Source organism: Cheilinus undulatus, linkage group 24 (assembly GCF_018320785.1).
Source record: "Cheilinus undulatus linkage group 24, ASM1832078v1, whole genome shotgun sequence".
NCBI lineage: Eukaryota > Metazoa > Chordata > Actinopteri > Labriformes > Labridae > Cheilinus > Cheilinus undulatus.
The window spans coordinates 10,830,880-10,845,622 of NC_054888.1; the positions used below are offsets into that span (position 1 = coordinate 10,830,880).

At 39.5% G+C, this 14,743-nt stretch overlaps 1 protein-coding gene across 3 annotated transcripts in view; it reads left to right on the forward strand.

Annotated features, from left to right (window-relative positions):
- Nucleotides 1-14,743, forward strand: part of LOC121506372 (cilia- and flagella-associated protein 47-like) — an 83,985-nt gene that overhangs the window by 63,713 nt on the left and 5,529 nt on the right. For 2 of the 3 annotated variants that reach the window (XM_041782153.1, XM_041782154.1), the window contains exons 57-64: nucleotides 2,748-2,855; nucleotides 3,762-3,873; nucleotides 4,289-4,393; nucleotides 6,955-7,111; nucleotides 7,223-7,297; nucleotides 7,391-7,532; nucleotides 7,983-8,167; nucleotides 11,127-11,301. In XM_041782153.1, coding sequence (XP_041638087.1) covers nucleotides 2,748-2,855; nucleotides 3,762-3,873; nucleotides 4,289-4,393; nucleotides 6,955-7,111; nucleotides 7,223-7,297; nucleotides 7,391-7,532; nucleotides 7,983-8,167; nucleotides 11,127-11,301 — 1,059 coding nt within the window. The remainder of the gene's footprint in view (nucleotides 1-2,747; nucleotides 2,856-3,761; nucleotides 3,874-4,288; nucleotides 4,394-6,954; nucleotides 7,112-7,222; nucleotides 7,298-7,390; nucleotides 7,533-7,982; nucleotides 8,168-11,126; nucleotides 11,302-14,743) is intronic. The other variant, XM_041782155.1, reaches the window with a different exon arrangement.

Genomic DNA, 14,743 nt, shown 5'->3' on the forward strand with positions numbered 1-14,743 from the left:
AGAAAGTAAAGATGGGTTTTAAATACTTTCATCTTTATTTCTCTGTTTGATGTTCCTACAGTGTACAAAGGAAAATGTAAAACTAGCTAACTTCATTGCTAGCTTCTGAAGCAAGGTGTGTTAGCCTATGCTAATAAGAAGGTTTACCTGAAAAATAAAAGTAATATCCTTAATAATATTTACATAATAATACTGTTTGATATTTTGGCAGCTCTTTTCAATATAAAAAAGTTTAATATGAGACAGAACAACTGAAGATGTTATGAGCAAGGTGTGTTAGCTTGATAATTAGGTATGCTATGCAAGTTTGCCAAGGATAATTCAAACGTGTATATTATGATACACTATTAATATGTGATAACTCTCTGTTATGTAAAAGGTAACATGTTAAATCAGGTATGTTAGCTCCCTTAGTAGGTGTGCTATTGTAACTGGTTAGCTTGCCATAAAATAAGGTTAGCTTTTAAATACTTTGTATATAATATTGCTTCTGATATTTCAACAGCATACAAAAGGTAGGGCTTAGCACTAGCAGACAGTACCATCAATGTTTGAAGCTTGAAGTGTTATTTGCTTGCAACGCTGCCTATAAGGGGGGAATAAAGGGACCCAGCCAAACAAGGAGCCCATGGAAGTAAGCAAAATCAAGATCCATCGTAAAGTAAAGCTGTGATAACCATATTTATTTTTAACCTGAATAACAATCAGTCTTATCAAGAGATAAAAAAAACCTTTAAAATGCATTTTATGATTTATGCTGTAGTACAATATAGCATTTTTCAAAATGTATATCCCTTTTCTTAAAACAGAATAAGAATTTCATTGGTAATAATGACGATGTGGATAGGCACACTGATATAAACTATAGCAGAAGTAATGTCAGACTTCAGAGCTAAGTCATGATGTGCATAAATGTCAGGTTGCCAGAAAATATAGAAGAAACTGAGACAACTTCAATGGAATAGAATAGAATCTTCCTGAAAAGGACCAATAAATGAGTTAAAAGTGGCACAATTGGCAAAAAGTGAATAAGAAGTAGGAAAAAAAGGGGAAAAAATGGCAGAAATGTGCTGAAGTCGCAAAAAAAAAGAAGCAAAAGAGTAGCAAAAATTGGCCAAATGGGGTAGCACTCACTGGTGGCAAAAGTTGGTGACAAGTGGCTAAAAGTTGCACAAATGGGCAACAAAGAGGACCAAATGGGTTAAAAGTGAATTAAAAGTGGGACAAAAAGGAAAAAGTGGCAAAAAATGGGATAAAGTCACAAAAAAGAAGTGGCAAAAATAGTCAAAATGGGCTAGCAAATATTTGTGGCAAATAATGGGTGAAAAGTGCCATAAAATGAGGCTAAAAGGGGCAAAAATGGGCAAAAGGTGAATAAAAAGTGGAAAAAGGGCAAAAAGTGGCAAAAATGTGCTGACGTCGCAATAAAGAGGTTGCAAAAGAGTAGCAAAAACTGGCAAAATGAGGTAGCACTAACTAGTACCTGAAAGTGGCGCAAATTGGTTAAAATTGAATTAGAAGTGGAAAAAAGGGCAAAAGTGGCAAAAAAAATGGGTTAAAGTCACAAAAAGAAGTGGCTAAAATTGTCAAACTGGGTTAGCAAATATTTGTGGCAAAAACGGGTGATAAGTGCCATAAAATGTGTCAAAAAGGGACACAAATGGGTTGAAAGTAGCAAACATTAGTGACATCAAATGGGCGACAAGTAGCACAGATTGGTTAAAAGTGAATAAAAAGTGGCAAAAATTGGGTTAAAGTCTCGAAAACAAGTAGCAAAAGAGTGGCAGAAACTGGCGAAACGGGTTGGAACAAGTAAATATTGGTTGAAAAAATGGGCGACAAGAGGCATAAAAGGGCATAGATGTGTTAAAGGTACAATGTGTAAAATTTGGCATTTTAGCGACATCTAGCGTTCAGATTTTAGAATGAGCCGATCTGTTGCCAAAGCGTCACATCACTAAGCGACGAGAGCCTGTGAAGACCAAAAAGGATCGTGAGCCGGACATCATTTACAGCAGTGACGAGGTGAGGGTTTATTCATGCATTTTTACAACCATTTTTTTTATAGATTATAGGTCAGTCTTCTTCTCCACCTGCCTTCCAGGTAGCTTTCAGGACCGGCGGGCAGGTTCATATTTAAAAATTGCGTTTCGCTCTTTCTGTCCCCAAAACATTGCCGTAGACAACGTGGCGGTTCGTTATGTCAGCCTCTGTGAGGGCGACTCGCGGTAATGTAAATTTAAAAAGCTTTTTTCTAATTTGTAAAAAGAAAACGAAAGTTTAAAGGGGATGATTGTGCATTTATTTTAACATACTTCACATAGATATATAAACATTATATCCCATGTACACCGTTTCTGTTCGGCGAAATGCAGCCAAATTCTACAAACTGTACCTTTAAAGTGAATAAAAAGTAGAAAAAAAGGAAAAGAGTGTCAAAAATGTCCCACAAGTGCCATCAAATGTGGAAAAAATGGGTTGAAGTCACAAAAACTGGTGGTAAAAAATGGGTGAAAGTATGCAAAAAAAAAAAATAGCAAAAACAAGTAGCAAAAGAGTGGCAAAAATGGGCGACATGGTTTGAAAGAAGTAAACATTAACTGCAAAAAGTGGTAAAATGTGTTAGAGTGAGCTGGGTGAATATGTTGAACATTGCTGGTGGTTTACTCATAGCCAATTTCGAGCAATGTTTGAATCTGTCTCATGCATTCTGTACTGGCTTTATTTTGAACTGTGTTTTCTGCCAGTGTGATGTTCCAGTCGCAGCTAGTGGGGGAGTTCTGGTATCAACTGGAGCTTTATGCTCTTCCTCCTCCAGTCATCACGCTGCCACAGGCCTGCTGTCATCTGGGCAAGTAGGTGCACTCACGCCAACAAACACTGTCTCACTGCAGGGTTACTGGCTGGGTCTGAATGCACACGTACTGTATAAACAAACAAACACCGCTGCGGATTTGTTCCTAGCTGCAGTAGGATTTTCCCTGAACTCAGTACTGTGTTTGCTTGGCTGGCTCTTTCTGCGAATGAAGGCTTTGGACTCTGAAATATCCCACAATAACCTCTGTGTTTAAAACAAAAAGGTTGAGTACAGTCTTTTATTTCACAGTGAGGAGAAGGGGATAGCTTTAGCATGAAAGCCTTGATGTTCAATTCCTAAGGGAGCACGCCAGTATGGCCATGCAGTGATGCTGTTGCATACTTTGGAAAGATTTCAAGAATCTAAACAAGACTAAAAACATACGGCTGTTTGTTTCAGCATCACTCCTACATTTTAAAAATCTAAGCAAGTATCAGAGGAAAGTTCTGATGTGACCACAAGTCCACTCTGAGTTTAAATAAGGACGTCTAATGAATGAAAAAGATAGTTTACCACACTAATAAATTGCAATTAAAGCTGCATATCAATTGCGGCACACAGCTAATTAGCTCAGTAAATTATAAATGCAACATTTGGGTCCTTTCAGGCATTCATTCCTTTGCCTCCGGGCCTTTTTTTTTTTTTTTTTTTTTTTTTAAGATTTTTTGCCTGTGCCTTGACAGCAGGTTTTGCTTTACTTTTGCTTTTACAATGTATATTCTTTATAATTCTTTTTCATTATGAGACAGAAAAATAGCAAATGTCACTGTGTTTGAAGGCCAATTATTAAAACCGTCTTAAAACTTTTTTGGCCATTTAGAAGTTCCTGCTTTTTGCAATCTCTAGAACTTTTTTGTATCTTTTTTCACCTAGCCTTAAAAATAATGTGTTTTGTGTTTGTCAGGTGGACCAGACAGACCATTCCCTTGGTGAACCCAACAGCTGAGACTCTGAAGATAATTGTAGCCAACAGTAACCCCAGAAACTTTAAACTGGAGATGGATTCAGGAAGTAAAGTAAGGCTCATCCTTAGTGCTATCAGAGCTAAATCCCTTTAAATTACTTCAAACGTTAAGCTTAATTTCACACGTTCTACATAAGAATCAACCTTGCTTCTGCCTCTAGAGACAGTGATTACATTTGCTTTGGATTTCTTTTATAGTTCAGAGGATATTTGATTGTATTCGCTTTGCATTTGATATCTTAAACAAACCACTCATACTCTAAAGCACTTGATAACGCAGTTGTTGTCAGGATAAAACAAACAGAAGTCTCTGTTGTCAGTTGAGAATAAGAGTCGCTGGATGAAAGCCATGGGTTGCCAAGCAGTGTGATTTCAAGGATTTATCTCTTAAAGCACGAGTGTGTTTATCCTCCTTTACTGTCCCCATGAAAGCTCCTCTCTGCGTTTGTTATTTCTGTGTGTTCCAGCTTATTGTGGAGCCACACTCCTCCGCCCAGCTTGGCGTCCGTTTTAGCCCTTCATCCATCGGAGAGGAGAACCACACGGCGAAGATCACTTTCATGTGCCCTCAGGTGAATATATACACACAAACACACAGGGAGAAAATAGATAGCATAGATCACTGCCTCCTGCCTTAGCACATACACACCACGCACAAAGATGCTGAGAAAGTTTGCCCACCAAAATAAGTTGAGGCAGGTGCTGCATTTGATTTGATGCCTCATCTCACCCATTCAGCTTGGAGCGATCACATCACAAAACGAAGCTTTTCAAAGGTCCAGATTGTCATTTATTTAAAGTACAGGCATCTTGTCACAGAGGCAGGATGATGTAAACAATATAAACATTTATTACTACTCCTTTTATGCTGTGAGTGCCGTATAACAGCATATGTTCTTCTGCCGAGAAATTCTTTTTTGGCTCACTTGCTTTCAAACCATTCAGACATCAAAACACTCAGCCCAATTAGAGCAACGCCAGAATGACTTTATCCATTCATATCATTCAAACTGTTTGAGATAACAAGCGATTTCCAAAAAAGTTGGGATAATTAAAATGAATTGTTGCAAAATCAAAACAGGTGCATTCTCACACTAAAACCCTTAAGACTCACTCATAGATTCACTTTGAAGATTCAGCTTTTCCAGCCTCACAAGGCGCGTCCCATTCATTTAAATGACATGGAATATTCAGATGTACCAGCGAGGCAGGGAATCTTAAAGCCCAGTTCACACCAAAGATTTGCAACATGATGAGACAGTTTTAGAATGTTGCTGGCGTTATTATTATACGAAATTGAGCTTTTGCAGCACCAATCAAGCTGTCTGATACAGTCGGCTACAATTTAGCTTGACAAGCTGGTTTTAGAATGTTGCAATCAGATAAAGGGGGACTCTTTTCTTAACTCCACACCTGCTGGATTTCTGCCCATTACTGCCTGCTCCCACTGATCCTGACAATCCGTGGTAACTATTCAGAATAACAGTTTGTTTAATGAAAGGAATGGCAATATTAATGTGTTCACTTAAGCACCACCATGACAAAGAGCAGCTTGGAGCCTCAGACTGATTAAACTCCTGGTTATGGCTTAGTAATAGCAATGTCAAAGTAATATTTACTGACATTATTTACTCATAATTTATCAGGGGAAACTGTTTCCTAATCTCTTGAAAGTTCTTGAAAGTTAAAACAGCAACGCACTGCCATCAGCTCTCAAGACCGTGCTGTTACCAGCCTTGAAAAAATGGGCGACAAATGTGCCATGAAACCATGAAAAAGGGTGTTTTCCCCCTAAATGACTACATAATGGCTCAGCATCTCTGCACATTGTTGCGTGTTTGCAGTGACTGACTTACAACTCAATAGATTTTGACCTTTGTACAGAGTTTTAGTGCTCACACTTTACTTTCAGCTTTAACAATGTGTTTGGCTGCACTAAGACAGGCACATGTTCAAACATGTTTAGGCAGCACCGCTAACTACAACAGACAAATATCAAACAAATATCTAACACCTACTTGTGAGACATCTCGCTATCTTGTTTGATAAGAGCACAGAAAAGCTCTAAAGACAGCTGACTTTAATCAGGGATCATGGAGCAGGTGTATCATCACATCCAGCACAGTTGTTTGTCTCTCAATTGTAAAGAAAAAACACTCATGAGCCTGGTGTACGGCAGTGTTCATCTTTTGTGTGTGTTTGGGAGCGAAGGCCGTCACTTCTTTGGCATTGTGGCGGAGTTAGAGCAAGTGTTATACAGGGGAAGTGGCGTAAGGAGGGATGGGGACAGTGGGTGGGGGCAAGCTGAAGCGAAAGGTGCAACAATTTTAGGTTTATAGAAAATCTGTATGTATTTTTCATTTTTTTATGGCACCATTTTCTAGCAGGTAAACCCAAAAAGTCATCTGAGAGGAATCGAGGACAATTGGAGCAGTGGTGTGGCATGCAAATCAACACAAACATACAGGCTGCCAATCATAGTAGTAATATAAGGAAAATGGAAATATAAACCTTGTTTTGAAATGCTGTACATCCCAGTTTGTAAGATAAAGTCATAATATTAATTTTGGAAATGATTAAATCTTTATGATAATCACTCGCCATCACCATAGAAGCATGGCAGCCGAATTTTACCGTACATATAAACACAAAAATGCTTTTCTATCTCGGTCTTGTTATAAAGATATCCTCTGAAAAAATGTGTTTCTATGGACAAAATCAGCTCCTACAGCCTTGATTTGCTCAGTGATTTCCTATAAAGCGCAGCACATACTGCTTATGAGCACAGCTGCATAAAGGAGAGCCTTTTCAAAATGACATTTCTATTTTCCTTTCTCACATTTATCTGTATCTTGGAATTGCCTACAGGTGTCTTAGGTGTGTTAAAACGTTTTAAAAAACTTGATATAATAATTTCCAAGATACAGATAAAGGGGGAATAGAGATATCATTTTGAAAAGCTCTCTTTTATCAAGCTGCGCTCATAAGCAGGATGTGCTTCACTTTATGAGACCTAGCATTAACAGTTTGGTGCCAACATTTCATCATTATTTTCACCTTTTTCAGACACAGCAGTCACAGCACATTTTTTTCTCTTTTGCTTCTTCCAAAATGTGTCAATCCATTCCTTTAGTTGCAGGAGTGGTGCGTGTTACTGAGTGGGCGAGGCCTTAAACCACAGTGTGAGGAGCCTCTGAGCATCTCATCCCTCATCGGCGCCAAATCCTCCATCGCCATTCCCTTCACAAATCCCACTGAGCTCCCAGCCGTGCTTTCTGTCACACTCACAGGTCACACAAACTTCTTGTGTCTCTCTAACACTCACTTTTGTTCCTGTCACATGCATGTGAAAGACTCAGACATGCCTATAATACTGTGTGTTTGTTTTTTTCATGTGTCAGATGAGGATCCAAGCAGAGGACAGGAAGTGAAGCCACACACAGAGGTTTTCTCTGTGCCTTTGAGCTTCACTGAAGGTGTTAAAACTGGCAACTTTTCCTACTTAAATGATGAAGCAACTTCCTCAAACTTTTTTGTGACTGTGCTTCTGTCCTTACTCATATCGGCAGGTGTACACATGAATGAAGGAGCCAGTTTGGATGTACCTGTGGTGTTTAAGCCTAAATCCATGGATATGCATCAAGCCTGGCTCTGCATCACTATAAAGCCAGACAACAGCAACAGCATAGCCTTCAGCACAGGCAATATGAGGTGTGTGTGCCTTTTACTATCATTGCTAGTAGGTGTGTCTAGACCTATGACCATGACACTCATTGAAGATAAACTAGAATGCATGCTTTTAAGGTTTTCTCACATAATCTAAATATCATTGTCATCAGGCTCCTAAGACGCTCGATAAGATCTATTTGTTTGTATGAGGTGTGTTGAAGTAATGCAATATTTAAAAATGGTGTTGGGTTGATAAATATTGAGAACATAGTGCAACAATAAATCATTTAATAGTTCAAAATGTCACCTCTGTCTGACACTGATGCCAGTCGGGTGCCAGTGCAGCAGTAAGAATAATTCTTCAGGGTTCAAATACAACATTATGTCAAAGCATGAAAGCTCAAATCACAGATTACAGACTGGTCATATAACCACATGTATGTTGGTTTAAAATAAATGTGTTAATAAAAATGCACTTCATTAACTTCGTAGGTCAGAGCAGGAATTGTCCACCATCTGTTGGATTTACCCTCTCCGTGGGATTCCCGTTGAAGCGCCTGTTGAGGAGTCACCACTTGGCGTGATTCGCTGTGAAGCTGGCTGCCAGCTGGAGAAGAAGGTGGATGTACTGCTCACTGGGTGCGTGCCGGGGAATCAAGACCGGAAAGGACAAGGAGGTGTGGGCCAGATTTCTCATTTTTACTCCAAGTTGTCTTGCTTTCAGAAACCGTTGTGCATATATGTGACATTTAGAGGGTATGATTAAAGGAAGACATTGTTAAGTAGTGGTATATTGCTCAGCATGAGCAGTGGTTCTCAACCTTGGGGTCGGGCCCCTTTGGGGGTCGTGAGACACTGCGAGGTGGTTTCCAGATGCCCTAAAAACTAAGAATGTTTTTTAATTACGTTGTTGCCACTTCACAACAGTTTTGTCAAATTTTAACCCCTTTTCGTCAGTTTTTTCCCACCAAGTTAACACATTTTTTTCCATTTAACACCTATTTTTGTCAGTCTTAAGCTCTCCACCACTTTTTTCTGCCTGTTTTTGCCACTTCTGAACCAATTCTTGCCACTTAAGCTTAATGTTGCCTCTGTTGACCTATTACTGCTACTATTAACCCCTTTTACCACTTTTTATGCCCAATTTTTCCCATTTTAACCACATTTCACTATTTGATATGCCCATTTTTGCTACTTTAACCAATTTCTACCAATATCTGCCTATTTATTCTTTCACAGTTAACCCTTTTTTGCCAGTTTATATAAATTTGTCATCCCATTTCACCAATTTAAAGCCATTTCAGCCATTTTTAATCCCATTGTACCACTATTTGTGCCCATTTTTGCCAATTTTTTGCCATTTTTGTCTAATTTTTGCAACTTCTTTTGCTACTTTTAAAATCAAATTTCACAACCTTTTCCACCAATTTTTGCCATTTGCCCTTTTAAACCATTTAAATATTTTTTTAACAAAGGGTATTTACATTTTTAAGAACACTATTAACTACACGAATGATTTAAAAAAAAGATTTTTGTTTATTTGATAAGAGTGGTTATTTTTCAGGTTGAATTTGAAATATCGATATTACAGCTTAAATTTACAATGAACCATGATTTTGCTGACCCCCATGGGCCCCCAGTTTGGCCCAAGTTCTCCCATTTATCCCCCTTTAAGCACGGCCATGTCTGCACATGACTATTCCAAATTGTGCATGGCTGTGTCAACCACCTTCAGGTACAGTGGGGGTCCCCGGTCTCTGACACCTTTATTGTGGAGGTCGTGGGCTGAAAAGGTTGAGAACCACTGGTTTAGAGGGTCATCATGGAGCTGCACTGACAATGAGATGAGATTGGACAGGCTCCATCTGATTTGGCTCAGCAGGTGATTGATTGATGATCAGGACTATGTCGGCCACATGGAAATTAATTAGAGCAGCACAACGCAGACACTAGAAAGCACTGGAGTCAGGGGAAGTCCAGTAACAGTCTGGTTCTACATCAGCATGTTCAGTCTGAACATCCAGGACTGGATGTTGTGAAGCTCTGTTTGTTGTTTGCTCCAAGTCCGAGTAGTTTTGACTAATCATGTAAGAGCAGGTTTTTGTGTCGGCAGGAAAAGAACTCAATCCAGTGTAATCATTTCCCCACTCCCGCTGATGGGAGTTAACAATATCTTTACAACCTCAGTGACTGATCTGTTTGACACTCTGCTGCAAAAGCCAATCAGCATTTAGACCTCCTAATATCCTGAAACACATCAGAAATTGTCAGTCTAATCTCTGTTTAACATGCATTTAACACTAGAACCGCTGTGGATCTCTACATACCTAAAACAGCCAGTGGGTCAAATTTACCTGTCATTAAAGTGCCTTGATTTTTATAAATAGCACTGATCGAGGACTGTTAGTTAACCACTGACATTAAACAGGGTTATTAACCACACAGAGCAAACTAGATCACTGTTGGAAGATGATCCATCACCTAGAAAATCCTTTTTGGACTCATTGCTAATCCTAAAACTTCCTCATCTTCTTCATTAAAAGCACAGAGATTACCGTTTGACTTTTAACAATGGTAAATGTCTTTTTTTCCCCTTTTGTATCCATGTTGAAGGTTGATCTGTCCACTTCTGATTAGGCATTGCTACAATAGAGAGAAGGTATTTCCATTGCTGCATCTATTAATTGCTGGTGTGAAATAAAACAGTGGGAAAATGAAGACTTTCTTATGGGGTTAATTTGACCTGCATGCTGGTTCTAGATAAAAGTGTCCATTAAAAATAATAGGTTTAGGCAAAGATTTTGTTTTTTTATGACATCAGGTGCTATTCAACAAACTTTTAGGAAAAGTCAAAGACTGACAATCTTTAAAACTGTATACACGTCAAGTAAAATACAACTGAAGAACAGCCTTGGGTGAATTTTACCCATTGGCAGTTCTAGTGTGTTTGTTTCTACTCCTCACAAGGACAGAGCTGACAAAGCATGCACTTTTACTTTTTACAAATCTGCATATTTTTTTAGTTGCAAATTTAACATCAAACAAGAGAGCTGAATGAAAAGTTGCTTCTGAAGTTGCTAATTAGTCTGGTATCGGTGCAAAAGAGCAATTCTGAACACTGCCATTGCCAGCGTTACTGAGAAGTCAGCGTAGATGTACAGAATACACTCCGAAGTGAGAGATTAAACAATTTTTTAATATAGAAAACATGATGGACTGAGTAACTCACCGCTCCACAGACAGTGCAGACAGTAAATAAATATGCCAGACAGCACTGTAAACATTACTGACACTAAGAGCTAGTGGTGCTAATGCTAATACCACAGCTAACAGGCTATACACCTGCAGCAGTGTCTGAGACAAAACACAGAGGGAAATACTTGGTCTGTGGTTTGGATTTCTTATTGTTTAGCTTATTTGCTGGCTTGTCAAAACAAAATTTCCTCAGAGCAGGACATGAAAAGCTCTTTTGTTGTCTTTAAGGCAGACTGCCTTCCCAATATTTTTGGGATTTTATTTGGCACCACCTTCTAAATGTATTCCTTTGTCTGTCACTTTAGTGTCTTCTGCCTTCTGAAGTCTGCTCAAAGAGAAATAATGAAGCATTTGAGTTTCTCCCTCTTTCATTTTGGACAGTTCCAGGAGTGACAGTGGAAGACTTCCAGTGTGAGGTTCGTTCAGACGGGGAAACAGAACTCTCTGAGGTTCAAGGCGCCCTTTCTGCCTCCACTGAGGGAGTGAGGAGGGATCCTGAGACTGGCATCGTAACACTCACCTTGAATGTAGTCTACACTCCCCTCAGGCCATGCAGGTACGTTCACATACACACCTGTTCAAAGCTGAACATGACACACAAACAAGTACGCTGGGAAATGAAACGCAGGTTTTTGTTGTAGAGACTTTCACTTGAATCCTGCTGTTCTTCTCCACAAATCTACTCCACTTGTTGTGTTACTGGTTAATGCAAACAAACACCTTGCACATTGTGGGAGAAACATCATAAATACAAATAAAGCTTACAAAAAAAAGCAGACTGCTTTGAAGGAGCACAAACAACAGAAACACACTCTGAGATGCACAAAGAGATGTACACAAACATCTATTACCTGTGAGAGAGAATTATGCACACTCCGAGAGATGCACACAAACACTTCAAAAGTTAAAAAGCACACACACGCTGAAAAGAAAACTACACACACTCAAAGAAACAAATACGCACACCACCTCTGTGCAGGAATAAAACAAAAGGATGCTAATAATAAGTCAGCGGAAACAAAAACAAGCCCGCTCTCACGCAGGCAGACACAATCTGTTTGTTATCCTTTCTCTCTGCACAGATAAAGCACCTGAATGGTGCGGAAACGCTGCATTCATTTATTTATCTCTCTTCAGTTTTCTGTCTTTGTATTCTCCCTGTGGTGGGTGTGGCCTCTGCATTCATTTATTACTGACTGTCGACTTGTGCTGAGTCTTAATGTTTGCGGTTAAAGGATGCTGCGTGCTCTCTTAGAGGTTGAGGGGAAGGCCAGCTCATTAGCTGCTCTGCTGCTTTAACAGCACTTGAAATGTTAGGTCAGATCCCCATAGATAATACATTAACTTTGGTGTGACCTAAAAATGCATTTACTGCTTTTTTTAGCCTTTAAACACCAGGGGTCCACCTCCTTCTTTTAATCAAAACAAACCAACATCTGTGAAAACATTTGGAGATATTTAGGCTAGTCAGATTTTAAAGGTACAGTATGTAAAATGTTGCACTTTAAATGTCTGCATAAGTTAAAAATGACCTCTCACATGTTAGATATATTTTTAGTTGAGTACAAACAATACCTCAAATATTGCAGAAAGTCCTCAAAACCAGAGAAATACAGAATTTTATAGTTGTTATGGTCTACTGTCATAGTATGATATGTTTATCGTATCCATTGAAATACTGGGTGCTATGCCAAAGTCTGCTACATAAGGAAGCATGACACATGACATGTGGCCCCACTAGACATTTTCATATGGTCTAGAGTAGTATTTCCCAACCATTTTTCCTTGGTGCCCCCCTACATGTAGCTAAGAAAAGCAGAGCCCTCCCAGGACCTAAGAGAGAAGAAAAAGTGACACACTGCCATCAACAGTCAAAATAGATTTTGATTGTTTCACTGATAAAACCCAAAAAAGGCCTACACATGCATATTCGTATCAAAAGACCTTTGTATAAGAACTGCTTTGTCATGGTTTTAGTCAATATTTGTAAATCTAATTTTGGCATCTTCTCTGCTTAGAGAAGCTTTCATTGTGGCTCTTTGCTCTTGTTTTAATACAGAAATGTGGTCGAGGTCTGATTAAACTGTCTTTTTTCTGCACCTACATCCAAGCTAATCACTACCCTGGCGATAGCCATTGTATATACACCGGCTTAACAACTCAACCCTACCCTTAACGGTCGCAAACTCATGCCAAACAGGTTGTCAGTAAAGCGAAAACATCTCTTCTGTTCTGATAAAACTACTGCGGCTGCATTTGAGTTAACCACTACTAACAGCTGACAGTACAACTCAACCCAACCCATAGATACTGCCTCGTTCTCCACAAATGACCCTGATTGGTCCAAACCATTTCCAGTTTGGCACAAACTTTGTGGATTGGAGCTTTTCAAGATGGATTTGGCTGATGAAAGTCTGGCAAATCTATCTGCTTTGCAAGGTTGATAAAAAGCCAGAGTTGACCTTTCATGTGCCAAAATCAGAATTTCAAGTCCCTCTGGGATTGGCTGGCGATATTGGGGAAGGATCAGCAGTGCTGAAGGCGTTGTACCGGACCTTAATGGCAAAGAGGGAACTTCGCCTGAAGGCAAACCTTTCGATTTATTTAATGAGTGAAAGAATGAGATTGCGGATACAAAAAGTCAGAGTGAGCCAGCGGAGGGGGTTCGGCCTTTGATGCCTCCTGGTCATCTTAGAGTGGAGGTTCTTCAGGCATGTCCAGCTGGGAGAAGACCTCGGGCTCGCTGGAGGGATTATGTATCCCATCTGACCCAGGAAGAGCTTTGGAAAGGGATCTCTGGGTTGATTTGCTTCACCTGCTGCCACCACATCATGACCTCCAATAAGATGGCCTGATAGATGGATGTATTTCTGAAAAGCATTAACATAGTTTGATGATTGCTTTATGGTGGATTGGATTTATGCGGACTTTCATGGCAAAACTCCACACAGTACCTTTTCCTTTCATTGTTACATCCACTTTCTTTAAAGGCAAGTAGAAATATTCTGTCAGATCTCACACGCTCTACCTCTTCTCTACTGTCCTCCTTACTGTACATTCCATGTGACGTCCTGCTGAGTGAAGAGTGCATTCATTTATCAGCTCCCATCTTCATCTGTGGAGTCCATTAATGAGGCGTGCCCCGGTAGAATCAATACCTCGGAGAGCTAATGACTTCTCCATGAGGAAATGACGGGGGGGTGGGTGCCGCTAATAGGCTCTTCCATTATCTACGTGTTATTTCTGTGCCGTGGGCAGCCAGACGAGGAGGCCGAGTATCATGAGCTCAGAGCGGGAATATTAAAGACCAGTTTAGAGAGTCATGTTTCCTTTTGAGATAAATAGGAATGCTTAATTTGCACTTTTCAAGATAAATAAGAGCAGAGGAAATGCCAGAAAGGAGGCTTGGTATCAGAGGCATCGCCCGTGTGTGTGCAGGTTTTTCCTCTAGTTGAAGCATTATCTAGTTGGAATATAATGTCAAGCTGAATACATCCAGCCCCACACAACACATATACAGTATCCCTGCTGTAATCTATGTTTTAATAACCTGCCAAAGAGACTGGAAACTCTTGGCTCTGCCTTTTTCAGATCTATCCATGGAGTTATTTTTAACAGCATGCAGCTATGCATTCCACTTTATCTCATATTCAAAGTACCCTAGAGCACTCAAAACTCTGCACTTTCCTCTGCAAAGATTTTAATTTTTCTCCAAACAATTATTCCATTACAATAAGAAGAACTGTACTTTTAATTGCTAACTTACAATATATGAACATTTACAGTGGGGATGGTCATTTTAAGGCAATTCCTGGAAAAAAACTCAATTAACCCCCACACATGCACAGAGCTACAGAAGAAGAACTACATTAATATTTTACAGGATAGTGAGGACAACACTAATCCTGGATATCCATGTTGTGAGACATAGTCATCCTGACTGTGCAGCTTCAATAAAACCACAGCAGGACCAGGGTGTATGTCTTATTTTTATTCCA